A 21,360-nucleotide genomic window follows, 5' to 3' on the forward strand; every position below is an offset into this window, starting at 1 on the left:
GCCCAGGCTGAGCCTCGCACTCCGCGAAACTCCAGCCAATGGTCGGCAGCAGTGCCTCCCAGACACTCGTGATGTACTGTACATGTTCGCCCGCCGGACCCGACCCAGCGATTGGGCGCGGTGGCGACGATCCGGCGCAGCGCGGGGTTGGCTGGCTGGGTGTGGTCGCGGGTGGCAGAGGCGCGGTGCTCGCTCTGACAGGCTGGCGCGCAGTCGATGGCGTTCCCTGGACTGAACTGTCGTCTGCTGCTGCCCGTTCTTGGCTGCGCGTGGGTTTCGCCCTTTCGACGCCGTTCCATCGCCGTCACCCGCCCTCGCCCTCCTCTCTCTCCTCTCCCTCGCCATTATCACCTCCTGCGACCGCGCTCCGCTTCGTCTCCGTTCGCATCCCGGTTTTCGCTTCCATTGCTTGCTTGCAATTGCACTCGGCGTTCGTGCTGCGAGGAGTCCCGACTTACTTCTGTCCCTGCCGCGTTCCTGCATTCGGTGTTGCGGTTAAGTCTTTCGGTACGTGACCAGTCCCCCTGCCTTTCTTTGCCCTGCCTGCTTGCCTGCCCGTCGCGTCGACGTCGACGTCGACTCGCGCTGCGCTGCCCCAGGGCGCGCGCGCGCAGCACCACCGCCGCCGCCAGCACCACCAACAGGACACCGGGGAGAGGCAGCGGCAGCGGCCAGGCGCAGGCGCGCGCAGGCCCAGCAGCACCTGTCCCAGCACGCGCGACAATGCCTCTCGCACGGTGGGACCCGGGTGGTCGGGAGGCGATCGCACGCGGCTCAAGACATCCTTGTCGGCACATCATCACCGCAGCCCGCGCGCGGCGCGCCATCGCCAGCAGCCTCAGCCAGGCGCACCGGTACGCACTGCGCTCCGCCGGCGCGACCACACCCTCCGCCAGGCCAGGCCAGGCCTGAGGCTGTCTGTCGCCCGCCGCGCCCGTGATGCTGCTGCTGCTGCTGCTGCTGCTGCTGCTGCCGCCGCCGCCGTCGCCGCCCGCCCCGCCCCGCCCCGCCGCGCCCTCCCGCCGCCGCCTCGTGTCTGGCCTCACTGCCTCAGTCCCGCCGCGGAGCCACCCATTGTCCTGCTCCAGCTCACGGCCCGGTGGTGCCCGCGCGCAGCCAGGCTGCTTCCGCGCTTCAGCGCACACACCTCCGCCTCCCAACTTCGGCTTGCACACGCCTTGCTACCTTGTCCTACACACTCCCCCGTCCTCCCTCTCGCTGCACCACACGTTGCGACGCTTGGCTCACGCGCGCCGCAGATTCGCCTCCCTTTCGACAGACTTGCTTGCTTGCTTCGATTGCGAAACACTGCTCGCCGCTGCTCCGCCCTCTGCGAGTATTGCGACTCACCCTCGTCATCGACTTCAGATTTCCCTTCCGCGCGACTGCACTTTCACAAGCCGCCGTCCGTGCATCACCTTGCGTCGCTTTACCCGACAGCATCATCAGCTTCGAGCGCGCGTTACATTGAACCAGTCATTGCGACTTGACGACCGTCTCCAGCATCCTTACGCTTTACACGTGAGTGCGCGCCCTCTCATCCGAAACATGCGCCTCCCTCGGGCTTGCGTCATCGCACCCGAGTCCGCGACAATAGTACTGACCGGCGCACACATCCAGGTTTCGAACGACTTCTTCCGATTCACGTTCACCACTCGACCCACGCGAAAATGAGCTTCCCGAACTTTGGCGAGGCCGGCGCGCAGCCGCAGCCGACTGCACAGGAGCATGGTGGATTCGGCGCGACCGGCGTTCCCGACCAGCAGCAGAACCCGATGGGCCAGCAGATGGACCAGCCGATGGGTCAGCCTATGGGCCAGCCCATGGACCAAGCGCAGCCGCAAGGCCAGTTCCCCGGTGCCCCGACCGCCGGTACACCTGGCGCTCCGGGCGCGGCGCCCCAGGAGGGCAAGACTACGCTCTGGTATGTTGCATTGATGGATACGGGTGGAGGACTCGAGGCGCTGACAAAATGTACAGGATGGGCGAGCTCGAGCCCTGGATTGACGAGAACTTTGTGCGCACCGTCTGGTTCGGCATGGGCTACCAGGTCAACGTCAAGATGATCCGCGACAAGTTCTCTGGGTACGTGCAGACACCGACCGGATGGAACCAGCAGCAACAGACTGACAACCAAACCAGAAGCAACGCCGGATACTGCTTCGTCGACTTTGAGAGCCCCGACGCGGCCTCCAAGGCCCTCCAGCTCAACGGCCAGGTCATTCCTAACAGCAACCGCCAGTTCAAGCTCAACTGGGCATCTGGTGGTGGCCTCGCCGACCGCAGCCGCGACGACCGTGGCCCCGAATTCTCCATCTTCGTCGGTGACCTCGGCCCCGAGGTCAACGAGTACGTCCTCATGTCGCTCTTCCAGACCAAGTACAACTCTTGCAAGTCTGCCAAGATCATGACCGACCCGATCAGCGGCCTATCTAGGGGCTACGGCTTCGTTCGTTTCGCCGACGAGGGTGACCAGCAGCTCGCTCTCCGCGAGATGCAGGGTGTCTACTGCGGCAACAGGCCCATGCGCATCAGCACCGCCACTCCCAAGAACAAGAGCGGCGCCGCTGGAGCTCCTGGCATGGGCGGCATGCCCGGTGGCCCCAACATGGGCATGTACTCCATGGGCGCCCCGCCCATGGCCGGTTACTACGGTGCTCCCCAGCCGATGAACCAGTTCACGGACCCGAACAACACCACCGTCTTCGTCGGCGGCCTTTCCGGCTACGTTACCGAGGACGAGCTCCGTTCTTTCTTCCAGGGCTTCGGCGAGATCACCTACGTCAAGATCCCGCCCGGCAAGGGCTGCGGCTTCGTCCAGTTCGTCCAGCGCCACGCCGCCGAGATGGCCATCAATCAGATGCAGGGCTACCCGATCGGCAACTCGCGCGTGCGCCTGAGCTGGGGCCGCTCGCAGAACAACTCTGGCCCCGCTGGTACCCCTTACCGCCCCGCGCCGCCGCCCCCCGTCTACCCTTCCATGGGCATGCCGCCGCACAACCCGTACGGCAACTTCGCTCCGCGCCAGTAGAGCGTGGGTTCCAAGGGGTTGCTTTTCTTGCGTCCGTCCGTCCGTCCTTCTTGCCTTGAGTGAGGTTGCACTTTAGCGGGAGTTGGTCAAAATCGAAAAGAATCAAAAAGGGGAAACACACATCATCCATCCATCCATCATACTTATTACACACACACGCGAACGAAAACACCTTGCTTGCTTGCTTTACCTTGCTCTCCTCCGGACTGTTTGCATGCTTTCAACTCGTCTTTCCACCCACGACTCTCGACTACCACGACTTTTCCCTTTTCACATCCTTTCTGCCCCCCACTACTTCTGCTGTTCAGCGTTGCTAGCAACTACGGTACCTGCCTCTCTATTACCCTCAGCGACGAAAGAACGGAAGGATACGAACGAAGGCTACGAATGGAAATACGACAAGGCTTCTTCTTTCAAGGGTTACTCTTGCTTTACTCTCTCGGTGCGAATGCGAATGGGGGATGAATCAACCATAGCTTCTTCTGCTTCTGAAATTCTAAGACTGCTTGGTCTGGCTTGGTCTTGGTCTTGGTCTTGGTCTTGGTCTTGGTCTTGGTCTTCTCGACTGTCTGTCTGGTTTCTGTTTTCGTTCGAGAGGGCATTGACGGATGGGTTGGGCTGGGCTGGGCTGGGCTGGGCTGGGCTGGGCTGGGCTTTTTGGCTTGCGGCTGATCTGTCTTGCCTGCTTTTGGGGTGCTTTCGGGTCGGGGCCGGGGCCTGGGCCTTTGGCCGTGCCCTTTTGTTGTTATTCTTCTCCAGAAAGTTTTCCAGTTTGAGACTGAGATTGTTCGAGATTGCTACTAAAATTGTTTTTGTTGCCTTTTTTTTTTTCTCTACTTACTTGCTCGGTTCTTGCTCGAGCTTCTCAACCTTGTGATTCGTTTTTGTTTGATCGATCGTTGTCTCGGGTTGTCTTCGCGTGGTGTCTTTTTGTCTCTTCTGCGAGAAGGTCGCTCGCGTGCGCGCTACTTTCGTCCTTTCCGTCCCGGTTTGAGAAAATGCACCGGCGTTCGTTCGTCTGAGTTCCTTGCTACCTGGCGTGACCGTTCACTGCTTTTTTGTATTGGACTCCTCGTTGGAGTGGAAGGTGTCCGTGTGTACCATTATCGTCTTTTCGCCTTTGGTGTTTGCTTTGCTGGCTGCGGGTTTGGTGTTGGTCTGTTGGTGTTTTTTGGGCTAGGAATGGGAGTGTATGACAAAAGTTATTCTTTTTTTCGAAGTGAATGTTCGCGGTGTGATTTTGTCATCGTGAGGTTGCTGGGTTGGGTTGATTGGGTTGGGTCTGAGAAGTTTGGAGACGGGACTCGACTCGACTCGACTCCAAAGAACCTGAAGAACATGAGAGCCATCTTGGTTCGAGAGCTTTTGGTTTTTCCTCACTTGCTTGGTGAATATACAACCATTTTGATTCATCTGTCACTGTCCACGTTGATTTGTCCCAAGTGCGATTGATTCGCATTTGTCGTTTTCCTCGCTGACGTGTTAGATCGAGTTTCAGCCCTTGGGACGGAAACTCAATTTGATCTCGCTTTACTTTGCACGTCGTACGGTATTCGGATTATCAACCTCACATTATATGGCTTTACCGCCTTTCATCTCGGTGATGAGGTCTGGATGACCTAGTTCCAAGGTATTTCGATGCTATTCTCATCAAGGAGTAGGGACCCAAGCTGTCGTTCAGCGACTCGACTTTAGTCGACAACCACGCGGTCTGCGAGAAGCAAGAGTTACTCTTTGACACACCATTTTCTCGTGTATCGACAAGACTAGAATGTCCCACACAAAGGACCGCGGTGTCAGTCAGGCCATTGGAATCGCCGCCGTCAGTGCCTTCCAGCCTTCTCGCAACCAGTCACGCGCTCCTTCCTCATGTCTCCGCGAGCGCCTGCCGACCACACACAACACGTCGACTCGTCACTCTTTGATGTATTTCACTCAAACACGCGCTTCTAGAAACATCCGACGGCGAATTCTTCTCTCCATCGTCACAACACTCACACCTGCGCGCACTCGAACTGCGCCATCAACCATTCTTCACTGAAACAACCGTCTCCGCATCAACAAAACTCCAGCTGCCGCCATGCGCTACAAAGACTGGGACATCATCATCTACCCGAAAGGCAGCGACGTGCCTTTCCGCGAGTTCAAGACCACTTGCTACGCGATCAACTGTGGCGACAAGAGGTTCCTTGGCGAGAACGGTCCGTCGATCGACCCATGGTGCCTTACTGATCGCACTGTCGAGTTGCTGACATTTCCGAACAGGCACCAATCTGACGCCGCTGGTCACTTGTTTCGTCCCTGCGATTCAAGCCGAAATGCCGTTCACCGTCTCGCTGCACTCGTGGGTGCCCCCGGTTCATCCTGGGCTGCAGACTTCGTCGGTTGCGGCGTTCCCGGGACAAAAGGCGTTGTGGCAGGTCAAGATTATCGTCGATGGCTTCCCTGTCTCGTGAGCTCAATGACTTTGACGATATATGTGGGTTCGGAGCGCTGACTGAAGCGAACCGTAGGGTGCAGCTTTATCCGGCTGATTGCTCGTGGCCGCAGGTGATTTGTGGGTCTCGAATGCTTTTCCAGATATTGAGAAGTCCGTGTTGCTAACCGGATCGCAGCCACCGGTACTACTGTCAACGCCAACGGAATCACCACCACGTTGGACCTGAGCTGGCCGAGATGGAACAACAGTATCATCCTGCAGCGCAACTGGGACGCCGCCGCAGCCAATGGCCGCATCAAGGTCGAGCTGGCGGCTGGGTTCAGTGAGGAGATTGGTGGGCAGAACTTGTTCTCGAAGCTGACGACGATTGTCTCCTTCTCGTTTTTTTCGGTGCCGATCAGTAAGTTGAATGACCCGTCTGTCGCATTGACAATGAGACAAGGTTTCAACTGACCTCCTTATTCAGATCATCTCGAGCGCTGTGGCATCGCTTGGCCGAATCCGAACATCTTCAACAATCCAGTCACTGTCGAGCCGAAGTATCCCACACTTTTTGCTCAAGAAGCTGGGTACGACCCGAATCACCATGCCCAGTACGGCTCTTATCGTGGCTACGAATGGACCGCCCATAAGCGCAGTTTCAGCAACGGCAGCATTACGGCATCGTCCCCGTTGCACGGCCTACCAGCACCGCCGCCAACCACTCCGGTCTGGAGTGCCCACAACAGCTCTTCAGTCAAGGCCAAGCCGATGCCGTGCATCTGGGTCAATGGCGAACTCGTGCCTGATCCGGACGCTCTGTCGGATTATAGCGAGTCTCCTGGCGCCTTTGGAAGCTCTCCGACCAAATCTGCACCTCGCAACAGAAAGAGCCAACTCGAGGTCCGTTTGCCTAGCGACCAGCTTCAACAATTGATTCATGCCATCAACACGCCTCAGAATCAGGAGACGCAGACTATGACTCCTGGCCAAGCCATGCCGCCGCCTCCGTTACCCGCTCACGCACGTGCAGCCAAAGCCGGGTCGATGAGCCATGTGGCTCAGTCCAGTCCCGATCATGTCGGACAGCACGCCGCCGGTTTCAACAGTCACCAGTCGACTCCTCGCGACGAATCTCGTGGCTCGGATGTCAGCATGCACGCCGGCTGTACCTATTTCCCAAACTGTACGACGGAAGACGACTGCGGTCATGTCATTCACAGCAGCCCTGCTGTTACGCCGTCCCTGATCTTGGGAAAGAAGGAGGGTTCTTCGCCGGCCAAACGTAAGGTTTCTCTTGACCATACCGTCGCTCCGTCCATCTTCGCTGACAATGTTTACAGCGCGCGACTTCATGTCCACGATCCTTGGTCCGCAAGACCAGCAGATGACCACGCCCGCAGAGAAGTCTTTCGCGATGTCATCGTCTAGTCCCGCCGAAACTCCCGGCCGCAAGCGTACTCGTGCTACGCTTAAGGCTCTTTCTCTCAACGATGGGTCTCCGGAGAAGAAAGAAGCCATCGCTCGCAAGCCGGCTCGTAAGGTCAGCAGGTCTTCTTCCAATGGCTCCAAGAATGGAAAGAATGACGGCCTCTTCGGAGCCGAACTCAAGGCCCTTGTGGCTGATGACGATGAGGACAAGGAGAACCAGATGTGCGTTGACTTGTGATGGCTTTGTGCGGCTTGACACTCCTGTCAAGCGAGTGCTTTTGTTTGCTATTCCTGATCCGCTTGCGGCTTGCTAATTGTTGCTACTACTAATGGCGGACGAGTTGCCAATACTCTGGTGCGAGAATGGCGTTGGAGGCTCAAGGGGATGGCTTGTGATACCCTTACGATACGAAATCGAACGAGGCTTTTGTTGCTACTTTGTTGTACATGTCCTCGCCTTTTCCATTCCATCTTTCTTCCAGGAACGCTCATTCTTCACCGAGGACCTTCTCCACTCTGACCTACTCGGTGGCGGATAGTGACTGCACGTGGGGTCGGGAGACCGAGCAAGCTTCTCTCCCATTCTGTCTCGTCTACACGCCAGTGCCCTCGATGCTTTTGTAGTGCTTGAAGCAGTCCCCCGGCAACCCAGCCAACCAAGCCAGTTCCTAATCGAGCGGAACGATTGGAGCTCGAGGCCGAGGCTTCGCTCGCTCAGCAACTCGCTCCGGCCATTTGGCCTCTCAAATGGAAATGCGGCTTTCACAGGCTCTGCTGAAAGTCATGCAAGCTTGCAACGAAATCCAGGCAGTGGGCGCGATTCTTTGGCTCGGCTCAAAACGAAGTCAACGTCTTCATGCCGAAGAACATAGCTTTCGTCCACATTGACGCGTCGATGGCGAAGAACTCGTCTATCGTAGCCACCAGGCCCTCAGACCTCCTTGGTTGCCTTGAACCCAATATTGCCCTCCTCTTTCAATCCCCACTTGTTCAAATCCTGCGACCCCAACAGCCTCCTCCTCAAACTCACCTCGCAGCTCTTCCTTCCATTCTTCACCTTCTTCAACCCATCATCATCAATGTCGAAATACAGCGCCCACCCTTTCCCCTCGCCCTCAAAAATCGCAACAAACCCCTCCCACTCCTCAAACGTCACCGCACTCTCCTCGTTCACAGCGTCCTCCGCCGTCCAGTCAAAGCTCCCCACATGGTGCGCTATGCTCCCGCTCCGGCTCGCGTACTTCAACTCAAGCGTGTCCTTGTCAATGTACACCCAGTTCAGCACCGGCGGATCCCGCGAGATCGTGCTCACCAGACCCCTCGTGTACGGCCTGTCGCTGTCGGGATACGCGACGTAGAAGCCCGTGAAGGGGTGCGATTTCTCGTCCGCCGGCTGGCCTGTTTCGTGGTCCTGCGGCTCGAGCCAGAGCTTGTCGTCGCGCAGCGTCACGATGCGGTTCGCGAGTTTCGCCGCGGGCGACTTGGAGCGCGAGGTGCGCGCGTCGAGGTGCACGTCGAGGTGGAACTTGAGCATGCGCGATTGGTTGCTGCTGTCTTCGTTTTGCCGGCGTTGTTCGGCGACGCCTTGCGCGACGCCGGTTACGGTGCCGATTGCGGTGGTGGAGACGACGGGGAGGGCGATGCCCAGGCCCATGATCATTTCCATGGTTGCGGTTTGGGTTTGGTGGTGGGTTTGTTGGATTTGGTGGTATCCGTGTTGTAAGGTGGTGTAGGCACGGTTGAAGGTGATAGAGGAAAATTTAACGGTATCGCCTACCTCTTGGAGTATGCTGCTATTCTTCTAGTAGATGTGGAAGCATTGGAAACTTGGAGTTGGTTTGCGTTTGGTACTGCGGGGTTGGAGGAACGTCATCATGGTGTGTAACGTCTTCGCACCTGACGAGACCATTCAGCAGTGGTGTGCATGTGTGTCTTGGGAAGAACGAAGCATCACGTGAGTGCCCAGTACTGGTTGCATCTCTGCGACTTGTTTCTCGTGTCCGGCTTGTAGTATCGTCAAAGCAACAGTCGTCGTCTCATCATCCTCCGCCACGACCGAAGTCCGAAAGCTCCAGGAATAGCAGCGCCAGGTCCGGCCCAGTGACACCGCAGGCGTGCTCACATATCCCCACAACCACGGTAGAGCTCGATGATCGTCCCCTTCTTCGCCGCTTACGCAGGAACAACCAAACCCGCCGCCATCAAGGGTCTGGCGAGAGCAAGATAGCCTTCTCGCCCTCATAAAGCTGCGTGCCAACATGCTTCAGCCGCAAAGCACTGAGTGTCAGCATCATTCCTGCTGCAATCCGAGACGCCTCGCGCCCCTCGGCCTCACGAAAGCAGCGAACAACGGTCCGGCCCCGCTCTGTTGCCCCCCCCACCTCCTCCAAGCTGGACAGTCGACGCAGCCATTGTCCGACGCGAGTGCATGTACACCGTGTGCTGCGCCAATGGCTGCGCGGCCGAGCGTTGGCCTCTTAGCTGAGGCGTGATAATACAAGTATCCTGCCGTGACCGCTGCTTTGGATTTGTGGTTGATCTCCCTGTGTTCTTTTGACTCGACTCTCTTTCTTCTTGCTATCACTGCTACTGCTAGTGCTTGATTGTTTATACCATTCCAAAAGCCAAACGCAAAAAGAAAGATCATAGCATACATCATGGCGGACCAGACTCAGCTTGAGCCCGTGAAGCTCATTTCTTGCGATGGTGAGTTGATACCACTGGAAGGGGAGTGGCGGTCTGGCTTGTTGGGACGACAAGAAGATAGCTTTGGTGCTTTTTGTTCACGAGCAAGTACTTTGCGCGATACGCGGAATTGGCATTTGTTTCTCAAAACGGGCTTGAAAAGCTTGAAGGCTTGCGCCAATACTGCTCGCAAAGCGACTCCAACACCAGACTGCCAGCCATTCCAAAATCCCACCATCGCCCAAACCACAAAATGCTAACCTTCGTGTCCCACAGACATGCAAGGCTGCATGGCCGCCTGCTACGAGTGGGCCTGCTCCTACGACACCAAGGACTGGTCTCGCCTCTCCAAGTGCATTGCGCCCACGCTCCGCATCGACTACCGCTCCTTCCTCAACAAGATCTGGGAGGCGATGCCCGCCGACGAGTTCGTCACCATGGCCTCCGACCCCAACGTGCTCGGCGACAAGACCCTCATGACCCAGCACTTCATCGGCGGCACCAAGTGGGAGAAGGTCTCCGACGACGAGATCATCGGCTACCACCAGCTGCGCGTGCCCCACCAGAAGTACACCGACGAGAGCCGCGCCCACGTCGCCGTCAAGGGCCACGCGCACAGCTACAACACCCACTGGTACAAGAAGGTCAATGGCGTGTGGAAGTTCGCCGGCCTCAACCCGGATATCAGGTGGTACGAGTACGACTTCGACAAGGTCTTCGCTAGCGGTAGGGACAGCTTCGGCGAGGCCAAGCAGGCTGCTGGTGTCCCGCCTTCTTAAGGAGGTAGGAGGCAAGGGAAGGAGGATGGCACATCCTTTGACGGCCTTTGATGACCAAGATAACTTATGAATAAAACAAATGTTCAAAAACACCTTTACGATGACACCAAGGGTCAGGCGACCTATGTCATAATTCTTTCTCGCGCTCTTGATGCCCAGCCACGCTCGTCAAAGTGATCTGATTCCAATCCGCGGGCCCAGTACCCAACGCGGCATCGAAAGCTTCTCGCTGCCATGCTACCGTGTACTCACTGGGGGACAGCAGTGGTACACTTTCACTGCCGGCGGGGTTAGAAGAGTCGACAGGCATGGCAGCGACGAGGCCATTTTGGCCAGGCGACGAACCCGAAGGTCGATATGGTGTAGGCTCGAGATCGGGAGACTGTCGACGCCGCTTCCTGCTGGGCTGGGCATTGGGTTCGGACGTGGTTGGGTCTGGCTTGCTGACTTCGAAAAGCTCGGCAATGACTGTTGGCGAAGACCGTGCCGCATCCGTGTTGGCGGATGGTACTCGTTGATTAGAGGGCTCGTGCCGCGATCTTGCCGAGGGATCCGTGGCATCGATTTCGAAAAGCGCAGCACCGTTTGCAGTTTGATCGAGAGTGCGATCTTCCGGCCTAGGTTTCGCAGGAGGAGACGCAGGCCTCGAGTCCGCCACGACGGGCGTGACGCTTCCACTGGTGCGGCGGAACATCGTCTGGTCGTGTGTGAAATTGCACGGGCGATCGTATAAGTGGCCAAACAGGAAGGCCATGGACTGCGACGCGGACCAGTTGGCTTTGTCGACTGTGCATGGGTGGATGTCGAGCGGCTTGAAGGCTTCGATCAGGTGACAGAGCTCGGTGTATGAGGAGTGGCGTGAGTAGGGAAATGTCTGGTGGACGGCAGTGTTAGTTTTGGTTTAATGGGGCAAAATTGACAAAAGACCTTACGATGCGCTTTGGGAGGTTGTTCGGGTCTTCTCGCGCTTTCGCTTTGACCCCACGACCTTTTGCTTCGGAGACAATGGCAGTCAAGGCTGGTACGAGACTTTCTAAGGGAACGTCTTCGGGCTCGTCAACGTCCTCTTGGTTCAAGCCAGGCGCATCTGTCTGGAAGATTGACGGGTCAAGCGCGATGGCGTGGACAGGGTCTTTCACCATCGACGCTAGCATCTCCAACACGCTGCTGAGGAGGTTTGGCTGATCTTGTAATTTTGTCGCACACAGTGACATGAGCATTCCCAAAGCGCTGGTGTCACCAACTTCGAGCTCATGCTGCTGGTCTAGGTCGCCCTGCCCACCTCCAGCACCCAGCTCTGGCATCTCCACACCCTCATGCCGAGAGATGATCGGTGTGATGCGGACAAAGTCTGAAGGTCTACGTCAGAGAGCGGAATGAGATTCGATTGACACGGGCATACCTTGCTTAAAGATTTCACAGCCAGTGCCTTGCTCACATGAGTGAAGACGCGATTGTTTGCGCGTCAAGCAGCCTTCCTGCATGTGATTCCCAAACTTGTATCCAAACAGACGGGCAGCCTCTGGAGCTCTGGGCTCCTCACCTGTCGCTAATGCGCGGTAAAGCTTGTACCGATAGTCATCTACGTGCACCTGGCATTCGAGGAAGCTGCACAGAGCCATCCACACATCCTCGTACCCGAAAGTCCATGTGTCAAAGTAGAAAAGTGTGTTTTTGGGGCATTCCATAACTTGGTGCAGTAGCTCTGAGATTCCTTGGGCTTTGGATGGGAAATGCTTGTACGGATTGTCTTTGGTAGCGAATGTGGTGTCGAGGTAGACGCAATCCAGCCGCTTGAGAGGCTTCTTGCTACCGCTCGATGTGTAGGCAAGCATAAGCGGGTGGCGTGAAAGATGTTCCACCCACCAGGATTCTGAGCGAACATCGCCCGTGTACAAGATGGCTTTACCCTCGCCTTCAATCAGGAACGAGACGGCCCCAACACAGTGGTTGGCATCAAAAAGAGTCACGCGAATCGATCGCCCCGGCGCGAGATCTATCACAGTCGGCGTTTCAAGCGGAATCGTTTTGAGCAGCTTCTTCAAGTGCCTATATGTCTGCTTGCGGGTCTCTAGAATGCCCTTGGCGAAGTTCATTCGATGGGGGTATTTTTCGAGACGCAGGATGATCTCTTTAGTCGCGGGTGAGCAGTATATGAACGGTGACTTGCATGACTCCAGGCCCAGAAGGTGATCTGAGTGTACATGGCTGAGGAAGTACGCCAGTGGCGGCCTAGATGCTTCGCTTGAGAGGCGGAAGTGGTCGATGCGAATGTCAGGGAACTCTTTCACTTTGCCGTCGAAAGTTGACATCCTTCCTAAGGTAGCGCATCTCAGTCGATATCGCGCTTCATTGCTGATGGAGAGTACAAGTCAATAGTTTGTAAGGTTGATGATGCTCAAATATTGCCTGGACTATAGAGGTAAGAGAAAGAGCAACGACGTTGAAGTCGTGACCCAAAGCGGACTAGCGCGTCACGTGGCATTCGACCTCACTTCTTACATGAAGTATGCAGAGCGGCAATGGATGAATAAGCTGCTAACTTCATTCCAAAGCATTTCATCAAAGATGCAAAGAGCATAATGCTACTGAAGGCTGTCTCTGGAATCTCCTCTCGGCATAACATTGCTCCAATCGGGCAAGCAGCGGCCGATCTTGCAGCGAAGTAGCCGCCCCGCCATCAAAGTGGGGGTCCGTCGTTGCACGCCGGCCATCGGCCTTTGACAACCCAGTGGAAAGTGACGAAAGGCATCGCAAGCGTACCTCGGGCGCGGTTGCCAGAATTGCTTCTGTATACCATTTGTCTCCTCTCACTTTCTAACACTCTACTTCCATTTCCATACAATTTATCACTTCACAATTGTCAGCCTCACTTGATCACAATGTCTATCCCAATGCACAACACAAGTAGAGGAACTCCGGCCTCTCCTCCTGCCGCCGGTATCTACGTCCCTGTCCCGACGTTCTTCGCCGCAGAGGGTACTGCAGCATATGACCCAGTCTCGCCTCCGCTCGATCTCGAGACGCAATCTAAACACTCGCTCTTCCTCGTAAAGGGCGGCATCAAGGGCCTCGTCATTCTCGGCACTACCGGCGAAGCCGTGCACATCACCAATAAAGAGCGCAACGAGCTCATCAAGAGCCAGAGGAAAACACTTGACGACGCGGGCTACAAGGACAGGCCTATCATCGCAGGCACTGCGACGCAAAACGTTGAGGAGACACTTCAGCAGATTCAGGAGAGCAAAGAGGCCGGCGCCGAGGCGGTCCTCGTGCTGAGCCCTGGCTACTTCGCCACGGCCGTGAGCCAGACTGGCATCCAGCGATGGTTTGAGGCCGTCGCTGACAAGGCCGTCTTGCCCATCATGATGTGCGTGCCGCACAACACTGCATAGCCAGACCGTTCACTTACCGTGCCACAGCTACCACTACCCCGGCGTGACCAACAACCTGCACATCGCGCCCTCGACCTTCGAGAAGCTCGCCGCGCACCCCAACATCGTCGGCACCAAGCTCTCGCACGGCATCATCGACGACCAGACGCTGATCGCCGCCTCGCCCAACATCGACCACGACCACTTCTCGGTCTTCACTGGCCTCGGCCAGAACCTGCTGCCCGTGCTCGCCATCGGCGGCGTCGCGGCCATCGACGGCCTCGCCGGCGTCTTTCCGCGCGTCGTCGTTCGCCTCTTCACCCTCTTCAACGACAGCCTGGCCAAGGGCATCGGCAAGAAGGAGGTGCAGGAGATGCGCGAGCTGCAGTTCAGGATCTGCCAGGGCGAGAAGCTCGTCGCGCGCTGGGGCGTCGTCGGACTGAAGGAGGCGCTCGCGCGCGTGTGGAGTTTCGGCGGCGCGAAGGGCGCTCGTTTGCCTATCGCTGGAGGGTTTGAGGATGGTGATGGCGAGTGGAAGAAGTGGGAGAAGGTCTACGAGGGCCTGAAGAAGCTGGAGGATAGCCTTTAGACCGTGAAAGTCTATCTTTCTTTCTCTGGTGCATTGAGTGAGTTTGCCGCTACCCTCGTCTGGGGAAACGCGTACCGTGATTATCGACCTTGCTGCTGTGCCTTTGTTAGCGTACGGGAGTTCGATCGCTCGCAGGCAGCCCAGGTCATGTGATATCGCGGAGCTGTCGTTATGCTTTGTTCTCTGCAGATCCCTCTCGAATAAACTTCTCAGGGCCCAAAGTCTACGCGCCCTCGCCCTAAAGGCACGCCAAGGAAGCAGTACAGGAAGCCCTCGCATCACATACGACGTCAAACCCCTAGTGTGGAAGATCGCGCTCATCGCCACCACTCTCGCATTGTTCACGGGATGCGATTTTCCTCGGAGGCGGCAGCGGTCTCCGCCCTTAGCACGCGCAACGTCGGCCTGCTGTTATTGCATTCATCTCTTCTGGCGCCGTCCGTGCAGAAACCCAAAGCAGTCATGGGACTAGGAAAAGGCTACAAGGCTACATGCGTGCGGGATTGACGTTGTTGACCTGCTGGACGTATCCCCGCGGGTTTAACCATCGTCGCAATTGAAGATTGTCGATCGCCCACATTAGCTTTGGCGAGAAGGTTCGTGACTTGCAGGTAGCGAACGATGTGGGGTCGTCGGCGCAATCAATAAGCTCTGCCAACGGTCTTGCCCATCGTTGCCTTCCTTGGAGACCCTGAGTTATAGTCGAGGGGAGGTATAATAGTCGTGAGAATGGGTGATTTTGGCCGAGCAGGAATGACTCGTCGGCACCACCACCACCGTTGCCTTTTTGCCACGCCGATAATAATGGCGGCGATGCGGCTGACTGTGCGTTTGGGTGGCGTGGAGGCTCAGCTGTGAGGAATGTCACGAGCGCTTGTGGTCGTGGTCTGACAAAGACGTTGTTACCCTTCGCGGGTACTCGGGCCCGCGCTGGAGAGAGGACGTCTAGCTGAAGTTTGTGAAGTTTCCCGAAAGGGTCGCAAAGGACGGAAGCGTGACCCCGTAGCGCGATGTCAAGGTCCCCACCTGTCTTCAGCTATGTGGGGACTGTGAGACCTGTGGAGTCGCTGAGTGCAGCGGAGATGGTGGCCAAGACGGCTGAATCGTGTGTCGGACGGCCGCGACGGCCAGAAGAGTCACGGCCGCTATCGTCTGGTTGTGGTGGACACCTGGTCGGCCTGCCTGCAAGCTGTTATGCCAGACATCGGCCGACCCAGGGCGCTGGGAGTGCCGTCGCCTGGCCAGCCATCGTGATCAAGGGCCGAACAATGGCTCTCTCGCCCACCCACCCACTCCCATCGCCTGATCCATGCCGCGCCCGACCCAACCCACCTGCCAGCTCAGTCGTGTGCTAGCTCCTCAGCAACATGACGCGCTGGCTATGCTTAGCAGGCCAGCCGCATGCGGTGCTCCGCTGGGCCTTCGCAGCGAGCGCCGACGACAGGCAGGCGGGTAGGCAGGCGGATAGGCAGACAGACAGACAGGCAGGCAGGCAGGATGGCAGCTGAGGACGGCGGACCGAGACGGGGCTAGACGAGAGGGAGCGATGACAGGCATGATGCGATCTGCCCTCGCGCGGGCCTTGATCCCTGCGTGGTTGCGCGGATGGTTCTCTCCAGCATCAGCGCAGGCATCGCGGGGGGCTGGCGCAAACGGGGCTGCAGTGGGCTCGCGGTGGACTTGCGAGCCCTCAACGCCTCCCTGCCACCCCGGTCGCGCGCCCGATCTGACTGCTATCGGAGGCCTCGCGCGCAGTAGCCGGCTCAGCGAAAACATGTGAAGTGACGCCCGCCGGTATCTCCCCTGCCGGCGGACGGCGACGGGCGCAGCAGGCGTAGGCGTGTGTGTGTGCGTGTGTGCGCGCGTCTCGGTCGGACGGCGGCACGCCCGGCCTGGAATGCAGTACGGTACATTGGCGCACACCTCCAACGAGGTGCGGCGACACGGCGACCTGCAAGCCACCCATATACCCATATACGAGGCCCGCAGCTGGCCGGCTGGAGGTTGCGCCATTGTCGCCCGTACCGCCCGTGATTGGCGCCGCCGCGCAGCCCTCTGGAGCTTTGCTCGCGCCATTATAACAAGAGCGCGCTGCACATCTGCAGACCGGCCGCCAGCTGGCTGCAGCGCGTGGCGCGTCGTTATAGTGCTGTACATACGATAGACGTCGGCGACGGACTGACGACCCCGGCGCCTGCTGCGCCGATTGTCGAGCGGACAAGCGAGCGCGTATCGCCCGGCGCCCTCTCAGGCATCCCGCGGCCACGCCAGGCAAATTGGAGGCGCTCGTCTACTTGCATCGGCAGGACGGGCATGTGCCGTCGTCCCATGTGGCGCGGCGGCATGAATGACGGGCGCCTCGCTTTCGTGCATGCTGCGGATGTAGCGTACAGGTACCGCCGCGCGCGGTGACACTGCAGACTGCAGCATGCAGCCAAACGAGACGCCAGGAGAGCGAGGGGCGATTCGGGGCAGCGCGCCCTTCGCTTGCGAGCATGTGAAAGTGAGACGAGAGAGAGAGAGAGAGAGAGCAAGAGAGCGAGTTGCGAGTCGGTTTAGGGGTGATTAGAGGTCTACAAATACAACGAGATGTAGGCGACATGCAAAAGTGTCGTGGAAAACAAAAGCAAGTGATCAAAGCCAAAAGCCGCCATTTCCTGATGTTGACAAGACCCCGCCAGCTTTCCTTTTTGCAAGAAGAAACGCTCCCAACTTTTTCCACCAGCCGGAGAAAAATAACGACACGCTGCCCGCGGAACAATAAGCGAAGCCGGAAAAACATGTGTTCGCTCTCAATGATGATGATGATGGTGAAGTCGACCAGGTTTTCGAGATTTTTTCGGATTTTTTTCTTTTCGCTCGCCGCCAGTCAATTTTTTCGCTCGATTCTCCATTGCTTCCTCCCCGTCCTCCCCTCCCAAATCTAAACATCTATGCGTCGCGCATGCAGGAAAATGAAGACGACGCCTGGGTATCGAATGCGCGCGTGTGGAAGCCAAACAAGTCATTTAGTCGTGAAAGCGGGTCGTTAGGGGTAAGCGCGAATGCTTGTTGTGTGATTCGTATGCAGGCAGGTACTCTTGCTTGAGGAGCAGCTCGTCGGTGTATTCGAAGGTTTCCGATTTCCGGCCATCGGGGTCGGACGAGCCGTAGCGTGGCAGGCGGATCATGCGGACGCGGTTGTCGGTGTCGGCGCCGTCTCTGCTTCCCCAGGTGGTCTGATGCAACGTCAGTAACGGCCACGTGGATGCTAGAAGTGTTACGAGACAAGAACATACCGCGTTGAGAGTCAGGAGACCCCAGAATTTGATGAGGCCATGGAAGTATCCAAAGGCGATGTAGATAGGGATGAAGACGACGTCGGCCGGGTAGCGGAAGAAGTGACCCCAAAGCTTGACGGTCTTGCTGAAAACGAAGGTCCACAAGGCCAGAGCGATGAAGAGCGTCTTCCTGTCGTCCGCTTGCCAGGTCTCGGATGCCATGTACCAGGAGTAGAAGATAAAGCAGTCGTAGGGGAACGCCCAGGCGGTAACTGTCGTTTGGAGAACAGAGTAGGTGCTCCACGGTTGAGTACTGCGATGCTGGTCAATGATCGACTCCAGTCGTGAACAGGGAGTCTACACTTACAACCAATAGTGGCGTTCAACAAACATGCTGGTGAGGTTGCTGCGCCAGTTGCTACGAACCCATCGAAGGCACTGGCTCAAATATTTAGGGCCGTCCTCAAGGGTAGTCTGAACCTCCGCCTCCTTGTGGTACTGCATGCCGATTTTCCAATCGTGTGCGTAAAGCCACCGGGTGATGAAGTTGTCGTCGTCGGCGTTGAGTTGGCAGGTTCGCCACTCTTCGTGAGTAAATCCATAGGTAAAGTCTTCGTCCTGCAGGATGCTGCTACGATAAGCCGCACTGCGTCCCGACAAGCATGGCAGGCCACCGTCGATGTGCAGACAGGCAGAGCAGTCAAAGTTTCGGCGTTCGAGGTAGGCAGCGCCCAGGAAGTTCCAGACGCTAACAGTCTCGCCTCGTTGAAGTCTCTGCGATGTGCAGACACCGCCCATCTTGGGGTCTTCGAATGGTGCCAGCATCCACTGCAGCACTTTCTTGGGCCAGATGACATCGTCGTCGACGAAGATGGTGAGTTTGGTGGTGACTTCCGGGATGGCTCTGCACATCTGCCGACGCTTGTTCGCTTCCCGGATGCTCAGGACCCGCAGCTTCTTCGAGTTGATCTTGTGAGCGATCTTGGTCAATGCCTCAGCGTTGGAATCGATGGTGACGAGGAGCATTTCGTAGGGCTCCGACTGCAGGCATGTCCGGATCGTCCGGTCGAGTTCCTCGCCACCGGAGGAGATGGTGGGCAAGATAATGGTGACATCTTGGGAGGTGTATGTTGGAGTCTCCGGTATGGGTACTGGCCGGTAGGTCCAGTGTGAAATGCAGTTAACTATTAAGCGGACATATCGAAACAACCTGGCGGTGGTGGTTAGCGGGCGTGCAGGGCGTGGTGGCACCGGGTGGCCGTCGTGGGCACGGCAGCGAGCACATGGGAGTGGTATGGGCCGGGCGAGGCTGTCGAAAACTTACCATGCAAAGACGGCGACAACAAGCCAGGAAACCATGCTGACACGTGCAAACGAGAGGAGTGGCAAGCCTCGATGTCTACATAGACCTCACAGGCGACGGGATGTAGAAAGGGAAACGATCAGAGGACGGCCAAACGGGAATATAAGCGGCCGCCATTGCAGTCCTCGGTTGTCATGCAGCGCTTGTTCCGGATCCGCATGTGCTGCTTGTTTCATCTAGCACGGTTTTTGAGCCTGCATAGCTCCATCGAGTATGAGATCACTTGGGGTCGTGAGGATTGAGGCGAGTGAAGGGTCGGTCCACTCGAGGTCGAGCTTGGCCGGCGTCCTGCAGAAAGCTATGGCTGGCGCCCCCTCATCCCGCCTGCGCCTGTCGCCGCGTCGCCGCTGTTGACTGTGCGCGATAGCGGCGCCGGGGCCGTGCTAGGTGGAGTGCTAGGCGCTCGCCTGCTGCGGGCTAACTGCAACGCTCTTAGCACAGCGTGTTAGGCCACGCTCAGCGACGAGCCCTGGCGGCCGCAGAGGCTGGAGCCCTGGGGCGGGGCCCTCCACCCACGCCGGGTGCGCTCGTGCTGCTGCTGCTGCTGGCGCGCGTGCGCGTGCTGTGCCGTGCGAGTAGCGATCCAGCAGTGGTGAGTGGGGAGTGTGTACAGCACTGCACCACTCGTCGCGCCGCCCCCCCACCGCAGGCTCGGCCGTGGAGGATGCCAGACTATAGTACCGCAGTTGCTGCTCGTCTGGCGCGCACTACTCACTGTACGCGCCCGCCCTCGCCCTCGCCCTCGCCCTCGCGCGGCCGTCGCGCTGCCCGCGCCCGAGCCCGCCGCACGTCGTCGTCCTATCTACACAGACTGCACCTCCCGCCGCCTAGCGCTCTCCACCACCCACCCTCGCGCTCGCCGCGGTGCCCTGCCGGCTCTGGCCCACGGGTTGCGCGCGCGCGCGGGCTGGGCGGAGCAACTTGCACGCTGCCCGGCGCCATGCTCGGCGCTTGCTGGCCGGAGGCCCGCGACTGCCCGCGACCCAGGCCCGCCAGGGTCTCGTTCCCACACGCACCGCGCGCAGTCGCATGCACACACCTCACTCGCCTATCCGCGCCGGTAGCGACGCCCTCGCACACGCGCCGCGCACGCTCGCCCTCCTCGCCCGCCGCCGCCTGCTCGTCCGCACCTCCAGCGCCCGGCTGCGGCGCCTGCGGCGTGGAGAGGGCGCGCGCCACGCGCTGACGCTCATGGCTATCGCCGATGTGGGCTGGCCGGCTGGGGTTCACGGGCGCGGCGGGCGTGCGCTCCTCACCCACAACGGCTAATCCTCTCGAGCGTGCTAATGACGACTTCACGCTAGCGCGCTAGCAGCTAGGGTGATGAACGGGTGTGCATTGACTCAAAGCTTCGCTACCCACTTCGTCTAGAGGGAGCGTCCGGCCGCGACTTCGTCGCCTCTTTCGCCCGAACTCGTGGCGAGTCTGTTGAGGGAGCTGCATGAGCGCGATGCGATGGCCAATTTTGTGCGTAAGCAACGGCCCTTATACTGCGGAGGCCAGGTGGGCTCCTCGCTCCACCCCGTTGTACACCCGAGAAGAACGTTGCGTGCGCGGGTCCCATGGCGGCGCTCGTCACGGCTGCGTTGGTCGAAATACCCGTCTGCCATCCGTCTGCACCCGCACGCACCCTCATCGCGACCGCATGCGACCCAGGACCCTGATGGTGGGGCCTGCTGAGAGAGTAAGGCTTGCGACTTGCATGCAGCTGTCTCTTCAAGGGTGTCGGGCTCGTGCTGTGGCCGTGGACGCTGTGCCGATCACTGCTGCCATACAACCACATTTCAAGAACACGGACCTGCTTCCTTGGACGCTCACGGCGCTGTCACCGCAGGTCGTGCAAGGCTGGCACGCGCCGGTCGTCGCTCGTAATCGCCTTGGTGCGGCTGACGTTGGCCTTCACATGCTCGCCATCGCTCGCGCATGAACTCGTGTGCGCGTGTCGCAGCCGGTTGATATGAAGTGGTTGCTGGCTTGCATTGTGAACCTCGCTGCTGCTAGACTCCAATGCCGATCTGCGCGGGTGGAAGCTTTCCCCGTGCCGCTGTGCATCATGGTTTATAGCAGCAGACGATGCTGCTTCGCTTGCATGGCGGCCTCGGAGCAGGACCTCCAAGAAGGCGCTATGTATGCGACATGCAACCTGAGCTTGAGGGCTTGGTCCCCCCAGCCGCGTCACTTCATGCAGGCACTGCAGCTGTGGGAGGGCTGCACGATCGCCTTTGCATTGCAGAGGAATGTCCTCCCGACATCCCCGAATAGCCGATAAGGGTAAAGTTGCCGCCATTGGCGAGTGAATGGATTTTGAATTTTTCCTGTATATGAAGAGGAAGGTCCGTCGTCAAGCGAGGACAAGGTGTCTTCAGCTCCGGGGTCTGGGTCTGGCTCATGCACGGGTGATCGTCTCGGCTACGGGCGTGGGATTTGTC

General features: G+C 58.4%; 7 protein-coding genes across 7 annotated transcripts; 4 read left to right on the plus strand and 3 right to left on the minus strand.

The window, feature by feature from the left end:
* Window positions 1-323: 323 nt before the first annotated feature.
* Window positions 324-3,591, plus strand: WHR41_08393 (uncharacterized protein). The gene is made up of 5 exons (XM_069376997.1): window positions 324-507; window positions 1,260-1,521; window positions 1,621-1,924; window positions 1,981-2,085; window positions 2,143-3,591. The coding sequence occupies exons 3-5, from the start codon at window positions 1,671-1,673 to the stop codon at window positions 3,029-3,031; spliced, it is 1,248 nt and encodes a 415-aa protein (XP_069226013.1). The 5' UTR covers window positions 324-507; window positions 1,260-1,521; window positions 1,621-1,670; the 3' UTR covers window positions 3,032-3,591.
* Window positions 3,592-4,842: 1,251 nt separating this feature from the next.
* On the plus strand, window positions 4,843-7,119 carry WHR41_08394 (uncharacterized protein; the record flags this gene model as incomplete). Its single annotated transcript, XM_069376998.1, has 6 exons — window positions 4,843-5,232; window positions 5,297-5,483; window positions 5,545-5,588; window positions 5,647-5,871; window positions 5,938-6,735; window positions 6,794-7,119. The coding sequence occupies exons 1-6, from the start codon at window positions 5,112-5,114 to the stop codon at window positions 7,117-7,119; spliced, it is 1,701 nt and encodes a 566-aa protein (XP_069226018.1). The 5' UTR covers window positions 4,843-5,111.
* Window positions 7,120-7,812: 693 nt separating this feature from the next.
* WHR41_08395 (uncharacterized protein) lies at window positions 7,813-8,547 on the minus strand (the record flags this gene model as incomplete). The annotated part of the gene is made up of 1 exon (XM_069376999.1): window positions 7,813-8,547. The coding sequence occupies one exon, from the start codon at window positions 8,545-8,547 to the stop codon at window positions 7,813-7,815; it is 735 nt and encodes a 244-aa protein (XP_069226019.1).
* Window positions 8,548-8,794: 247 nt separating this feature from the next.
* SCD1 (Scytalone dehydratase) lies at window positions 8,795-10,437 on the plus strand. Its single transcript, XM_069377000.1, has 2 exons — window positions 8,795-9,587; window positions 9,843-10,437. Exons 1-2 carry the CDS (start codon window positions 9,539-9,541, stop codon window positions 10,343-10,345), a joined length of 552 nt encoding a protein of 183 aa, XP_069226016.1. The 5' UTR covers window positions 8,795-9,538; the 3' UTR covers window positions 10,346-10,437.
* Window positions 10,367-12,657, minus strand: WHR41_08397 (uncharacterized protein; the record flags this gene model as incomplete). Its single annotated transcript, XM_069377001.1, has 3 exons — window positions 10,367-11,219; window positions 11,278-11,696; window positions 11,748-12,657. 3 exons carry the CDS (start codon window positions 12,655-12,657, stop codon window positions 10,473-10,475), a joined length of 2,076 nt encoding a protein of 691 aa, XP_069226017.1. The 3' UTR covers window positions 10,367-10,472.
* A 491-nt stretch (window positions 12,658-13,148) lies between these two features.
* Window positions 13,149-14,341, plus strand: WHR41_08398 (uncharacterized protein). Its single transcript, XM_069377002.1, has 2 exons — window positions 13,149-13,715; window positions 13,768-14,341. Exons 1-2 carry the CDS (start codon window positions 13,228-13,230, stop codon window positions 14,306-14,308), a joined length of 1,029 nt encoding a protein of 342 aa, XP_069226022.1. The 5' UTR covers window positions 13,149-13,227; the 3' UTR covers window positions 14,309-14,341.
* Window positions 14,342-16,829: 2,488 nt separating this feature from the next.
* GT2 (Type 2 glycosyltransferase) lies at window positions 16,830-19,246 on the minus strand. The gene is made up of 4 exons (XM_069377003.1): window positions 18,893-19,246; window positions 17,936-18,778; window positions 17,587-17,881; window positions 16,830-17,526 (listed from the first exon to the last, which is right to left on the minus strand). Exons 1-4 carry the CDS (start codon window positions 18,925-18,927, stop codon window positions 17,317-17,319), a joined length of 1,383 nt encoding a protein of 460 aa, XP_069226023.1. The 5' UTR covers window positions 18,928-19,246; the 3' UTR covers window positions 16,830-17,316.
* Window positions 19,247-21,360: the final 2,114 nt, after the last annotated feature.

The sequence above is a fragment of the Cladosporium halotolerans genome (assembly GCF_011745625.1).
Source record: "Cladosporium halotolerans strain TM138-S3 chromosome Unknown Sca42, whole genome shotgun sequence".
Lineage (NCBI taxonomy): Eukaryota > Fungi > Ascomycota > Dothideomycetes > Cladosporiales > Cladosporiaceae > Cladosporium > Cladosporium halotolerans.